Below are 15885 nucleotides of genomic sequence, written 5' to 3' on the forward strand. Positions count from 1 at the left end.
CTATATATAGGCACAGGACTTTAGTCCCGGTTTGAGACACAAACCGGGACTAAAGGTGGCGCACATGCGGGCTGCACACCGCGTATCCCTTTAGTCCCGGTTTGAAACACAAACCGGGACCAAAGGCTCCTTACGGGCCGAGACTAAAGCCTCGAGGAAGGCATTGCGATTTGAGACGACGTGGCCGGGCCTTTAGTCCCGGTCCAGAGGCAGGCCGGGACTAAAGGGTTCAGGCCAAATGCCCGTTTTCTACTAGTGAAACCTTTTCTCGTGGGCTACATGGCGTGCAACCATTGCATAACGACAAGACGGGCATTTGCAGTGTGCCACGTCATTAATGCTTATGTGTTGTTACCTTCCTCAACGTGTTGTTTTTGAAGAACTTCTCTCATAGTGCATGTGTTGGCAAGAAATGGTTGGTCCCGATGGTTATTGATGTATGTCGTCAATTGCAACTGACCGCTTTGGGTTCGCTTCCATTATTTCTATTTTATAATTTGGTTGTGTTTTTTTTTTTTTGAAAAAGAGGCGCCGCCTTGGTTGTATACATCATCAGTGCCTTGATATCATGTTTTTGTAGACACCGAATATACTATACGAACCTGATATTACTTAGGAAAACGTTTTCCTCCTGCCGACGGATTGCACATGAAGGATCTATCGTCTTCTATGCCTGCCACGTGTCATGCTAGCTGCAAGCTTATCTTTTTGGTCAATGCGTTTTTATCCCACTAGCAAACAAACCCGTGCGTTGCAACGTAAGAGAAAATAACACACGCTTTGAACACAATATATTTTCACATGGCATCACATTTGTGTTGTCGACGATTGCCTCAGTGCTCACACAACGAAAACGTGTTTAAATGTACAATCACTCGGAATAAGATGAGAAATATGTTGTTTCTTCCTACGAGATTTTCCAAAGGTGTGCATGTGTGATTAACGATGTTTTCTTTCCTGTGAATTTGATTTTAATTTAATGGATATTTATTACAATTCGTATGGTCGCCGGAAAGAGAGGAAAAAAAAGACCGTGCACTACAGATTAAGTTTGCACCCAAAATAATATTTAAGAAGTATTCAACAGCTAAAAATAACATCCTATTTAGATTCTACATATTTTTTCAATCAAATTTCATATATAACATGTTAAAATCGGAGTTACGGTTTAAAAGATATGGATAATTTTGTTTTAGATAAAATATGGATTGATTAACTAAAAAGTCAGGGTTTTTTTTGTTAAAATAAAAAAATGTTTTGGCTGACTTAAATAGGGACGACGGGTTTATTACCTGAAACATCAGGGATTTTTCTGAAAAATGCAAAAAAACGGTTCGGCTGGGACTAAAAGATGGACCGCGGGTTGATTATCTAAAATTGTGAGGACTTTTCTGCAAAATGACAAATAAGCGGTTCGTTCTGACTTAAAATTGGACTGCGGGTTAATTACCTGAAACTGCGAGGGCTTTTATGCAAAATGACCGACGACGGACGCAGAAGCGCTGCGCGCTTTATTATTAGGGGAGATTCATTGGTACGTCCGTCTTCATTCATCTTTGTTTTTCTCCATCGCTTTGACTCTCTGCTCCTCTTTTCTGCAACATGATCTCTGTTGCACAAATATTTTATAATATGATCCGTATTGCAAAATTTTCTGTAGCAAGGTCTATGTTACAAAGATTTCCGCAACATGATCTTTGTTGCAAAAATAGAGGACCACATGCGACCGCTAGATTGCGACATCTGGTGGTGATCCGCCGACCGTTGTTTTAGAAATTGTTTCTGCAATATGGTCGTTGTTTCTGTAACCTGATCATTATTTCTACAACGCGACTGTTGTTTCAGAAATTGTTTTTACAACATGGCCATTGTTTCTATGACAGGACCGTTGCATGGTGACGCTGGGCGTAGGTCTGTCAAAGGGGAAACTACACATGCGGCGGAACCTAGGGTTTCATGATTTTTTCATAGTGGAACAGAGATGTTGTTTCAGAAATTAACCCAGGCTTCTTGATGAGATCTCCTCGAAGACGACAGTTGAGCTCCCGCACACCTGCGGCGGGCTGATTTGCGATGGGCTGGTGGCGGCGCCGCGCGGGGCGCAACTCTATCAGGGTCGGGGAAGAGTGTCTAGTTTCTGCAACTGACCGCTTGTTGCGGGAAATAACGATTCAGCATGCGGGATGCGGACGCTAGATCATACGGCTATCGAACGGCTATTAACTAGGGCATCCAACGACTATTCAGGTGACGGATAATTTCTAGAAATCGACCGGTTGAAGCGTAGCGTTCCCCTGTTACTTATTGCCCCTTTTCGGAAAAAGAGTTCTTGATGTTAGTAATCACTAGCTCGAGACTTCGAGAGTGCCTGCCCACTTGCCTAAGCTGATTGATACCTGCCTCGAAAGTAAATAGGAGTACATACAATGTACATAGCCTGAAGACCAAATGTCCGTTGCTGTCGAATAGGTGAAACATACGCGCGTATAACCGAGAAGAATTGAAGGAATATATACGAAACACGTCTCTATCGATCTATGCGAGCGCATCTTCTTACTGCATTCCTGAACAAGCAGTGATTGCAGTGCTCCCATGCGCCTATATAAACACATCACCCGCACACCATCAGCAACATCAGATAACCAGCCAACACTAGCAAAGATCGATCGATCGAGCAGCTAGCAGCTCACCTAGTAAGTAGACTAAGAGGACGAAGAAAGATGGCTGCAGGGGGCGTGTGGGTGTTCAAGAACGGGGTGATGGAGCTGGAGCAAGAGGCGACGAGTCGGAAGGCGCTGGTGTACGTGCCGGCGAACGAGAGGATGCAGTCGCTGGAGGCGCTGGAGCGGCGGCTGGGGTCGCTGGGGTGGGAGCGCTACTACGAGGACCGCGCCATCGTGCAGCTCCACAAGCGCGGCGGCGTCGACCTCATCTCCCTTCCCCGGGACTTCTCCAGGCTCCGCTCCACCCACATGTACGATGTCGTCGTCAAGAACCGCGACCACTTCAAGGTTGTCGACCTCTAGACATGCATATGCGCGCCTAAGCTGCCCCAAATCAACTAGGTATACATCCATACATGCATAGAACATGCATACATGCTACAAGTCCGGTTCAAATAAATGTGTTTTTTTTCTTGAACGATTTGAAGATTGCTAACCACGCCTGTCGCGTGGTATATAAACGCAGTGTGTGATGTAACGGTGTACACGTACCTATGGTTCGTGGAGATATATACTATATGTCTATATGATTGCAAAAAGTATGATGTATCTAGTTTCCTTTTCTGTGGAATAAAATGAATGGAACAATAGTAAAGCCGTGTGTGTGTTGCTTGCGAGATCGATCGTTCTTCGTCTTATGTCGAGTGGACGTAGTGCGAGGGTATCGATCGATCGATCTGGTTCTGTTTGTTACTGTGGCTACAAGTCACTGCACGTGACCAGCCTGAGTGCATACGTGCATACACTTGTGTATATTAGACTTATGGTTGGCCAAGGCAGATGCCTAGAAAGGTCTTTGGTCTCTAGACTCTAGAGGTAAACAAACAACGCCATGTCACTCCTTATCTGCCACAGATTCTCTACGGGGGCAGAAAAAGCTCAAATTAAGCCGTACTTGCCAATTGGATCATGGATGCAGTGTGACGTTGCCAGTTGGAACAATATTCTCCATAGAGGTATAGGGCTGGGTTGGCCGTAAGGAATGTGTGTGGGTGTGTTTGTGCGGTTCTGACGAGAACATTGCTCATCTTTTTTTTGCATAGTTGCTGCAAAAGTTTCTTTGGGATGTGGTGGTGGGTTATTCCTTTGCAATCAGAAGTATGATGCTCCACGCTAGGAGATACGTCCAGAATGTTATAAAGGGTACGTTGAGAGATTAGTTCATAAAGTGTGAGTCGGAGATGTGATATTCTTGATGGTAAGTGAGCTATGAATGCCGATGTCATGAAAAGCCTTGCGTTGCGGGTATTCTAGATCTTTCAAAGAATGGTAAGCAACATATAGTCTCCAACTAGCGGCATCGAGAAGGAGGGATTGGGTTAGTAGAGGATGATGTGGTTGCTCCTCTCACATATGATCACAGTGTGGGCGATGTGGTGGTGCAGCATGTTGGCTTTCCAGTTCATCTGTCCCAGTGTAGCGACCAATCAAATGTCTTGTTATTCCCTTTTGAGAAACAAACAAGAGCTATTTCTATTCATTAAGAAGTAGAATTGGCCAGTTTACAAATAAACCCAACCATGAACGGAGCAAAGACTTATATAACACGGCAACATGACCTAGCTCAATTAGGTCTGCAGCACCATCAAAGTACACAAGAACATCAACACTGAGCAAAATAGCCATCGAAACCACGACCCTAGAAAGAGAAAACAAAACCAAAGAGGAGCGGGTATGAACCTTTTGAGCTTCGTTGAGTACAATAAGCCGCATCAACCCAAAATATTGGAACTCGCTCACTGGCCACGGTCAAAGACATCGACCCAATATGCAATACATGTGCCATCTCATCTGCCACTTGAGGAACCAAGTCTTCAAAGATGGTGCCTCCAAGGAGGGGACAACGGCGAAGACGCCACCATCACCTACCTCTGTACTTAATGTCTATCATCATGATTCCCAAATGGGCTATTAAGGCTATTACTTCACATATGTCGCATTTCTTTAGGGGAATTTGGGCAATATCCATAAACATCACCTGTCAACTTGTGGGCCTGTGCCCCAGAAAAATGCCTTTTGAGTATTAGGGATTCCCAATTTAAGAAAATTCAACATGCATGTCTCTGTTAGCATCTTGGGCCAAAAGATATTTTGCTGGGGGTGATAAAAACTGGTTGATCCTTGTGGATCATTAATATAACACTTGTAGAGTGTAGACCTAATGTTTTATGGTTAAAAAATAAATGAATGTTGGGTCCCTTAACTAGAAAGGGGTGACTTGGGCTTTTGTTGGTGTTAGACCATTTTATAAATCAATGCTGAGGGATACTAAGAATATTAGTTTCTGGCATGATAATTGCTCCTTGAAAACTCAATTTTGGGATATGTATGATATTTGTGAACAACACAATTACTCTATTTCTCAAGTTTTGGATGGTCAACTGCTCAAACTTCCTTTTAGAATATGCGTGGAGCGGCTGGAGCCTAGTTTTTCTGTGGAAAACGGAATGAACCTTTGGACATTCTATCCTCATTTATTCCCAATTCCATGGTTGATAGACCTGTTTGGAAATTAGAAGACTCTGGAATCTAATGCAGTCGTTTTTTTGGATTAATTTTCAATGCGTCTCTACTCCTTTTTAGGAGATGTTTTGGAGAATTACAGTCACTCCTAGGTTTCTAGTTTTTGGGTGGCTGGCCTTAAACAACAAAATCTTGAATAGAGATAATCTAGTGAAAGAAAAGCATGTTGATGACTTAACTTGTCTCTTTTGTGGTGAACTGGAATCAGTGCATCATTTGTTCTTCCATTGTGTTATTGCAAACGAACTTTGGAAGTGTATCACAGAAATCTTCAAGTTCGATGTGCCTCATGATATGACTGAAATATATACTTTTGTTGTACAAAAATAGTAAGAACTCTGGAGTTAATATGGTCTGCATTGCTACCTTGTGGAGCTTGTGGACAATGCATAACGATGTTTGTTTTCCGGCCTTGGCTTCGAACAGGGCACTCATGGGAAGAGTAAGCATGATGCTTCATCAATGGAAGATCATGTGCGCTGATTCCCAGTGTTGATGAGTGCTTGCTGCTTCTAGATCGAAGAAGAGGAGAGCTGCTGAGAATTATGTGGAGTTAATCGGCCTTGTGGACCAGGTGAATAAGCAGCGTGGAGCCTACCGGAGAGCTGATTCCAGCTGATCGTTGGCTGATGATTTGTAATAGGTTAGACCTGCCCGTTTTTTCTCTTTGTCCATCTGATGATACTGTTTGCTTCTATCTGTTGTCGTAGAAGTAGACCTTTGCTTGTTCTTTTTCTGGCTCAGCTACTGTGATATGGTGTGCTTTTGCTTGCCTCATTCATAAAATGAAGCAGGGGAACCCTTCGATATTTTTTACACTCTCCGTCCCAAAATAAGTGTCGCAGATTTAATACTGTGTTAGTATAATTTTTATACTACCTCCGTCACAGTTTAGAAGGCACGCACGTGTAGTTAGATCGTCAATTTGATTTATATAAAATATATTATTTAATATAAAAATAATATCATCAAAAAATAGAACATCTAAAGTTTTGAATAATATATTTTTTGTAATATATGTTTATCATTGGTCAAATTAACAACCTAGGTACACGCGTCGGAATTATAAAGTGAGCTGGAGGGAGTACTAGGTCATCGACACTTATTTTAGGACAGAGGGAGTATTTATTTCGGCAGGGTCCAAGTTTCGGAATCAGAGATTGTAAACCCCGGTACTCGCATACGTATATTTTTATTTCCAGCACACAGGTTACATGTTCCTACAAAGGCACACGGGTATATACTAAGTCACATATGGACAGTACAACACATGCATAATCGCACACGTAGGTGCTTATTCGTATATGACGTCTATACATATATTTGTGGTGCAGAGCCACGAATTTATCCGCCCAGAATATGAAGAATATTACCGATGAAGATGGCTAACTAGAAGTCGACAACCTTGAAGTGGTCGCGGTTCTTGACGACGACGTCGTACATGTGGGTGGAGCGGAGCCTGGAGAAGTCCCGGGGAACGGAGATGAGGTCGACGCCGCCGCGCTTGTGGAGCTGCACGATGGCGCGGTCCTCGTAGTAGCGCTCCCACCCCAGCGACCCGAGCCGCCGCTCCAACGCCTCCAGCGACTGCATCCTCTCGTTCGCCGGCACGTACATCAGCGCCTTCCGGCTCGTCGCCTCCTGCTCCAGCTCCATCACCCCGTTCTTGAACACCCACACGCCCCCCGCCGCCATGTTTCTTCTTCCTCTTACTCTCCTTATTGCTAGCAGCTAGCTGCTCGATCGGTCGGTCTTTGCTAGTGTTGTACTAGTTGCTGCAGGCTGGTTATCTTCTGCTGGTGATGGTGTGCGGGTGATGTGTTTATATAGGCGGATGGGAGCCAACTCTGGCGATCACTGCTTGTTCAAGATGCACTGAGAGGATGCGATGAAAAGCGACGCATAGACCGATAGAGACTTGTTTCTTATGTTTTGGTGTAATTCCTTCATGTTTCGATATTCGACGACAGCAACATACATTCGTCTATACATCTGCTCAGAAGTGTGTGCTTAGTATTATTCTCCCCAACTCTTCTTAGATTACACGTAATTAACCGAGTAATTCCTCCATCTGGCTTTACTAGTATACTCACCAAAATCTTGAGCTTATAATTGGCCAGAAGTTTAAATAATATTATCTGAGTAATAAGCTAACAAGAAAGTCTATTAGTGTTAGATTCAACAGAAGATTTCCATAAAATTGTTAAACTTTGTTGTTGAGACAATTAAAATTTGTGTTTAATTGATCTGAAATCCTTTATCTTTGATTTGTGGAATCCTCGGGTTTAGACATACGTTTTATGCTTGTTTGATTAATAGCAAGAAAATCGCCGAAATCATGGTAAGAATATATAGATTGGATTTTGAGAAGAAGATAGCATTTGTTTGAGGAAATAAGAATTCACATAGCTGAAGCTGAAGCATATATTTTCAAAGTAACATAGGAGTTACCTTTTTCTCTGCAACAAGATGCTTAGTTTGTTGTTGGACTTCCTCACGACATTCTTCATTAATTAATTTATATGAGTCATTTATCTCACTTTTGTGGTCTCTATATATTCTCTATGCCTCGTATTATACATTACAGGCCGTCGTACATATACAATGTATATGTACGACGACATGTAATATACAATACGAGGTGGGTATGCGTTTCTGCTTCTACGTTTTGTGAAGTGACGGACCGGGGGGGGGGGGGGGTGTACAACGGGGGTGGGGGTGGGGGGGTCTACCAAAGCAAAAGTGATTCTCTATACCATTCCTAAAATGCATAAATCTAAAATGACTTAAACACAATAACTATGCCCAGTATTGTTTTGACTCAAGGGTTTGTCTATTAAGTCAGCCCCAGATTAAGATTAAAGACCCACCACAAGCAAAGAACAATAAATCTAAGGGTGATGACCAACCATCTGCAAAAGGAGTAACATAGCAAAGCAGAGAAGAGAAGCAGGAAGAAAGATAAAAAAGAAAGAAAGAGAGTGTAGATTCCCTGTAACAGAATCTTTTGAATATCACAAAGTATTAGTTCTTCTTTAGGAATGCTTTCTCAATTCATTTTCATTTCATTTCTACCCCTGGAAATCTTGAACTTCCGTCGAAATGGTCTCCAAGGAGATCTAGAAATAAACAAAAACCTGTAATAGTAGATGAATTAGAAAACTCAATTGTTCTTGATGTGATTGGGTACCATTTGTACTACGTGGAAGATCTAGTGGCCAAGGGCCGTGGTACCATTTGTACTATTCTTCATCAATATTGGTCAGCATCTGATGTCCCATTTTGGTAACATAACTTCATATTCCTTATGTGTATGTGCACTCCTAGTCACCCTCTTCGATGTCCGCAAAGAAATTTATCGTTATATCGTCGTAGCACTTCCACCCACCCACAGTCACCACCTCTACTACCTATTCATGGCGGCGGTGATCAACGGAGCCATGATGGCTCCTCCTGTCTGCATTTGTTGCATCAAATCTACGACCTCACTTTATTTTTGCCTGACCCTTCAATCACGGCTACCACCTCACTGGTGAGATCAAGTTCTTAGGTCAAATTGTGCTCCTTCGCAGATCGTGTGTCCTCATCATCCTTTTTGTGTTTGCTCGATTAAATTCGAATTTATTCAGAAGGGAGCTGGTAGATAATTGTTTATTCGCCATGTTAGACTGACTAGTGGGCAAGGTCAATAAAAAATAAATCAAACTACTTTAAATGAGAAATTTAGGTGTGTTGATCCAACTTACCCCAAAAGTTGTGGTTATGCAAAAAACATACCATAAGTTATGGTTTATAAATATTTGTGGCTTTATGATATCCACTTGGCAATAATAGTGCCACTAGATTTGATCTTAAAGGGTTGCCCCAAGCAAAACAAACATGAATGTTGACGGCCCCACGACCAAGCCAAAGTATCCGACCGAGAAATGAAACGTAGCTGCCCATGTTTTAAAAATAACAAAACAGTAGAGCTCATGGATACAATTTTGGCAGAATAATCGACAAAATAGACCTAGCCTATTACACCAGACGGAGTGCCGGTTGATGTTGTCTCTTATGTACAGTCGACGTTGTTCATCCGTCCCATCCGTAGACAGGATCAACTAGAAAATTCTTAGAAGTTCGCTTCTTCGCCGATCCAAGAGGAGCAAGCATTTCTGCATCAGCACCGACTCAGAGCCGTTGCACACGATCTTACATTGATGTTGCAGGATGCTTGCTCTTCTCAGCAGGACCCCGACATCTTTCCGCTCCCACCTCCGAAAATAAATGTCATTACACATGTGTCTATCGTAGTTATTCATGTTATGCACCATGTTTGTTGATGACTTTGGCCTCATTGCCATCTATCCATTTTAACAAAAATGATTGTGTGCATCATAACGATGTAGAAGCCGAGGATTTCAACCTCTTTTTTTGAGAAAAGAAAACAAGCTCCACAAGGCAAGACATGCTATATTAATCACAACAAACTTAGCACTTTGAAACCAAAGCTTAGGTAAGCCAAACATAGATTTCAGTGGAACAAATTCAAACACTTTAGATATACATTTCTAGATTTTCTTAGCAACAACTCAACTAAAAGGAAGTGATGTACTGATTACAATTCATCACAAAACATACAAGTTAAGTCATGAACGTGTTGCCTCTTAAGAAGATCATCTCTAGTAAAGATTTTATTATGAAAAGTCAGCCAAAGGGAAACAAGAAATTTTGCATGGACTGGGATTTCCAAAAATTCTCCCAGATTGTAGCAGACCCCCCCCCCCCCCAGCAAAAAAACTAATCAACTTGTAATAGGATCGAACATAATACTTTTTTTCAAACCATGCAGAAGAGTTGGATGTATATTCATAGAAGACAACACATTTCCGAACAGGCTTCCGCCCCGCTTATATTTAAAGCAATAACACAGTACATTACATAATGGAATCATATAATGTGATGACAAGGCCTTCTTACAAAGCCGATCGAGAGATATAACAAGAAGCCTAGAGCTAGCCTAACACCTCGCCTAGTTCCGACCGACGACATTAATGCTCCATAACGAAGCTCCTAGGATGGTGATGGCGTGAAGTGTCATCACAACCGAGTCTGAACCCACATACACGGGTTTTCTCCTGGAGCCATGGCCCATTAACCAGACCCATGAATACACCTTCAAGAATAGAACGACACCCACGGGATCCGCCATCACTGACGCCCAACGCGAATATTTCGCTTGGAAACTCGCCAATACCACCAGGAGGTGACCTGACCATCACCATAACGAGAGTCTGCCCAATCCTACTAGATATAGGACCCAACAAAGGAGCCCAGAGCCTTCCGCCACTACACCCTTGTCGCCCATACAGTCAAGAGGTGAAGGCATCACCACCACCGCAGAGCCTGTCAGAAAGCCAACCGTGGATCCTGCCATCCGAGGCACCATCCCAGCATCCTCAGACGAACTCAGCATCGATGCCGAAAGACGTGTCCAACACCCTAACCAAGCCATGAGCCTCCATCTCGACAAGAACAGAGGGGCCCCGAAACAGACACAAGGGCGAGAAAGTAGCCCCGGCAAGAGGACCAGTTCAATTCCTACACCGACGGCCAGCCCGCGTCGCTAGCCAGCTGCCAAGTAGCGTTACCGGGAGAGGAGGGCATAGCCCCCATCAGATTCGTACACTTCGGATCCAGATAGGGGACCTCCATCGCGAGCAGCACCTCCGGCCACCTCGTGGTAGCCAAAACCTCTGTCCGCCAAGCATGCTGCTCCATCGGCTCCCTTCGACTCGCTTCGTCCCCTTAGCACCAACGTCGAGGGCCACCCCTCCAACCTACAACAACATGGCGCCCCATGCACGCAATCAAAGAGCGTCACCGTCATGTGACATCATGCGGCAAGCGCCACCACCACCACGCCGCAACCGCCCCTACCCAGGAGCATGGAGGAGGCTGCCGACCGTGGCCTAAGCCGGCCCACAGCCCCTGCAAACCCGACGGCAGCCTCGGACCTCGCCACTACACACATCCCGAAGCCGCCATGGTCCGCTCCGCCGCCACAGTCACCCCGCTGCTGCTACCTCTACCCAGGATCAAGGACGGTATTTTTTCGGGTCTGGACCGAAGATGGCACATCGCCAAGTAGACCAAGTAGAAAGGCAAAGCAACACCACCCACAACCCCCGTCATCCGACGGCCGCCCCGGACCTCGCCACTGCACACATCCCGAAGTCGCCACGGTCATCCCGCTGCTGCTACCTCTACTAGCATCAGGGGCAGGATTTTTTCGGATCTAGGCCGAAGATGGCACGTCGCCAGGCAGACCAAATAGAAAGCCAAAGCAACACGACCCAAATGAAAGATCACCAAAAAAAGAGATCACCTACCCGAGAGATGATGATCCACGACCCTGAGACAATCAAACTCGAAACACGGATCGAACAGAATATTGCCACTACATTTGTCGTAGGGAAAAGAGACAATGACACCATATGAAGATCTGAATGAACCCTGTTAAAGTCAAAACGCCAGCCAGCACACCCGCGTACGTACGAGAATGCCACACACATTGCTCAAAAAGGCGTACGCAATCTTAGCAGCCGTAAGTTAACCCAGCAAAAAGATCAGGTGATGTTGCCGTTGCCAGTTGCCAGTTGCAACAGTAGCAAAGCAATGTCCGGTAAAATATCTCCGGCCGGCGCGCCGTGGACGAAGGAATGTGCTGCTCCAGGCGTGCACGCACGCTGCGTGCAGGAGGGAGCTGTCGCACGAGGGCCTTCACGTGGAGGCGCAGCGCCGCCACTTGATCCCCCGGTGGCACGGAGGAACCAATCAGTTTCCGGTTCGAGCGATGCGGCGTCAACACCACGCGCGTGGCCGGGGGTGGTGCGGTATGCCAAATCTGACCGCTCTCCCCTACGGGCGACGGCGACGGCGACGGCGAAGATTCGGACGGAAAGTTCAGCTGATGGCTCAGTCTCAGGGCGCGAGAATCACGCACACCGGGCGAACGGTGCGTGGCCCCGCATGAACAGTACGCGACTGCACATGGCGCGGCCAATGAACAGTATGCTGCGCGCACGTGTGCGCGTTTGGCTTTACGTGTACACCTGGGCTCTGCGTGCGTTACTCAATGGTGACGATACAAGCCCGTCTGATTTCTTTTTCATGATAATACATGCCTTATTCATATAGTAAAAATTAAAGTATGAGTCATGTAATAACCGTTGTGGCAAAAGTAACAAAATAACAGAACATCTCTGAGCTTGACACCAACGTCCATCACTTACTTCGAGCACCATCATGACAACCATCGAAGAAAATAAAAAAAGGAATAACCTCCTCATCCGAGTTCGACGTGACTTCATCGCTTATATGAAGCTTTGCGAACCTTCAAGGTGATTCATCAAAAGTGAAGTCATTACCGTTGAACGAATTAGACCGGGATGACACCCCGGACACGTCATCGAACTTCAGATCTGACACCCCCTAAGATGCCGAAGGAGAAAACCACACCTCCCATAAATCAACCATGAACCCAACAGACATATCGTCTTCCAGATGCCACCGATGCAGACCACAATCAACACTCACTCCTGTACTACCTCCAAGCTTCGCGTTAGCATTGGAGCAAACGTCATCGCAATAGCGAAGCCCGTTGATAGATGTCCATCACGAGGATGTCGTCATTGTTACATCATCCTTGCTTGAACAGACTGGTTTCCAAAACCATTCTCAACCGTAGGGTCGATCGCCTTGCCGTAGAAGGATCTAAAGAATATTTATCGAGCGCCATCATCGTCGTCACCAAAGCCAAGACGGTGAACAGCCTAAAAAAGAACCTACTTTAGCCTAAAACTATCCACACACATGGATTCACGACCCCCCTTACCACCGACGATCAAGATTGTGGCGGAGGGGAGCTGCCGAAGGACCGCGACGAAGGAAATCTCTTTCGAGAGGCGTTGGCGAGATCACCTTTTTTCTTCTAGAAGAAGAAAGAATGACCCGTCATGTAACTATAAAAGCTTACTGATGGAGCATGCATGGGCATGTACAAGCAGAGCCGGAAAATATCTCTATCTGGTTGGGATTTGACATCGCTTAGAAATACATGCTTGGCAAGCAAAGTCACCTTCTCAGCCCGAGTAGAAATGAGCTCGGGTGAACAGTAAAATAAAGTAAATAAAAAACCAGGCGACAGGCCCGGTCAACAATTTCAAACTTGATATTGAAATAAAGTAAATCAAAAGATAAGCAAAAAATCGAAACCTTTTTTGTGACAAACATTGACAAATGTTCTAAGACCTTGAAAATTCACCTTGAAATCACAATTGTGGAAGTCGTGGCAAAAAAAAAATCAATACTCTTAGAACATTTCGAGAGTATCGATTTAATTTTTTTGTTCATGAATTCCAGAAATGTGATTCCACGATGAAATTTTTCAAGCTCTTAGAACATTTATCCTTATTTGTCACAACAAAAATTCAGTTTTGTTACTATTGACTTCAATGAGCTCGAGCTAAGAAACCCCGCGTCCGGCAAGGAATGTCACCTTCTCATCATGAGGTCATATCCTTGAGCAGAGTTTTTTTTATGCTAGATGTCAAAACAACCTCTTTATTGCATACTAATCAAGGTTACACCATAAATCAAAATAGACACTAGTTCTATAGTTGGTGCGACCATCCAACCAATAGAAGAATTAAACTATGCCCAACTAGCTAATTCATTAGCCACTTCATTAGTTTCATGAGGAGTATGCTAAACAAATCACATGTGAAAACTCACAAACAAATCACACACTTTTAAGTATATATTACTGATAGTGTTCAAGCACTATATTGATAACTTCATGAATACATAGGAAATATCATTCGACCCGATTCCCCTCTTCATAATTCATAATTCATAAGTGATCTTGCATGCAAGTTGTATGCACCTATTATGGTTCTAAACTTTAGACCCCCCCCCCCCCAAGGTGACTAGGAATTGGGATATCGGCGGGATGACTTTTAACTTGAGGAGTTTATGCATTCACTATGTGATAATGCCTTCTTTCGGTTCCGTATTAAAAGGAGCGCCTTAATTACCCTTAGTTTCTGTTAGAACCCCGCTGCCACGGGAGGGTAGGCCAAAAGATATTATGTAAGTTCCTATTGCAAGCACGTATGACTATATAAGGAATACATGGCTACATATGATTGATGATTTGGAGCTATCGTGTGTAGGTTGTGAAAGATATATATTGTATCTCATCTAAATATCCATTGCTACCCTATGTCTACATTTTAATACTATTGTATTTGCTCAACTTACTGTTGGTGCTATGTTTGCTACAAAATTCCTACTATTATTACTCGTATTGTTAGTTTCTTACCACTATTATAATTGTCACACAATATTGTGCTACTAATAAATTTTTTAAGGTAGTGATTCTCATATGTGGTTGGATGAAATACTCTTTGACTTCCCTTGTGTCAAATCAATAAATTTGGGTGAAATACTAGCCTCAAGGACCGTTGCGATCCCCTCTACTTATGGGTCATCAAGACTATTTTCTGGCGTTGTTGTCGGGAGCATAGCTATACGTACTAATTTCACTTGGGATTTAATTATCTGTTGCAATTTATCTTTACTACGAAGAACCTTAGAGACTCTAAGACGAAGATCATGCCCTCTAAGACGAGAGGAGGTAAGAAACTGCCAACTAGCTCTATGCTTGATTCACCATCTGTTTTAAGTCAATTTGTGACACCAGCACCACATGCTTTAGTTGATGATATGTATCGAGTAATAAACACGGCTTGCTCTATTGATGGTACTTACGATGATACTTTTACTTTGCTTGATAAGACTGTGTCACTTCGTGAATTGCTAGATGCTCATATTGTTAAAGCTAAAGAAAATGAATTTGCTTAAAATTAAGTATCACCTGTTACACCTAGTACTCCTGCTAGAACTAAGATACTTGATCTTCCTGATGGTTACACTTTTCCCAGTGATATTATTAGAGAGTTTATGATACCAAGAAATGTTTGAAGGGTTTTATTTCTATACTTCAAGAAAAGGCCACGAACCAAATGATGAAACATGATCCTAAGTTTTCCACTTCTTCTATTTTTGTTGATGATGAGGATTGTAAATTCATTGTTGTTCCTCAACTGATTACATTGGTAGAGTATGATCTTTTCCATGGTAATGAATATAAAAAAGTTGTTGTACTCACAAAATTGAATCATATTGCCACCATATTTTCTCAAGAGCAAAAGATCTGTTACTGTTATATTCTTATGTTTTTTCCTTCTCATTAAATGGTGATAGTAAAACTTCATTTAATAATGTTGCTCCTCATTGCGTGCATTATCCCCACGATATGCTATACTATTTCTATGAAAAATATTTTTCTTCTCATATGAGGCAAGCTACCTTACATGAAATATATAATTTTAAACAACTTGAGGAGGAGTATCTCCCTCAGGCTTGGCGAGGCTTCTCTAATTAGCAAGTCTTCTCCAATTAGTAAATGATTTGCCTCACCATCCTTTTAAAAATACTGAATCCTTAATATCTTCTATAATGGACTAACCAATGGATCTAAGGACTATCTAGATAGGTGTGTTGGTTGTGATTTCGGGGAAAGGATGGTTGA

At 43.4% G+C, this 15885-nt stretch overlaps 2 protein-coding genes across 2 annotated transcripts; one reads left to right on the forward strand and one right to left on the reverse strand.

Moving 5' to 3' along the window:
* The first annotated feature begins 2614 nt into the window (after positions 1 to 2614).
* Positions 2615 to 3309, forward strand: LOC123429476 (flowering-promoting factor 1-like protein 5). Its single transcript, XM_045113505.1, has one exon. It carries the CDS (start codon positions 2721 to 2723, stop codon positions 3024 to 3026), a length of 306 nt encoding a protein of 101 aa, XP_044969440.1. The 5' UTR covers positions 2615 to 2720; the 3' UTR covers positions 3027 to 3309.
* Positions 3310 to 6401: 3092 nt separating this feature from the next.
* Positions 6402 to 7038, reverse strand: LOC123429477 (flowering-promoting factor 1-like protein 5). Its single transcript, XM_045113506.1, has one exon. The coding sequence runs from the start codon at positions 6939 to 6941 to the stop codon at positions 6636 to 6638; it is 306 nt and encodes a 101-aa protein (XP_044969441.1). The 5' UTR covers positions 6942 to 7038; the 3' UTR covers positions 6402 to 6635.
* Between the last annotated feature and the right edge of the window lie 8847 nt (positions 7039 to 15885).

Source organism: Hordeum vulgare, chromosome 2H (genome assembly GCF_904849725.1).
Source record: "Hordeum vulgare subsp. vulgare chromosome 2H, MorexV3_pseudomolecules_assembly, whole genome shotgun sequence".
In the NCBI taxonomy this organism is placed as follows: Eukaryota; Viridiplantae; Streptophyta; class Magnoliopsida; order Poales; family Poaceae; genus Hordeum; species Hordeum vulgare.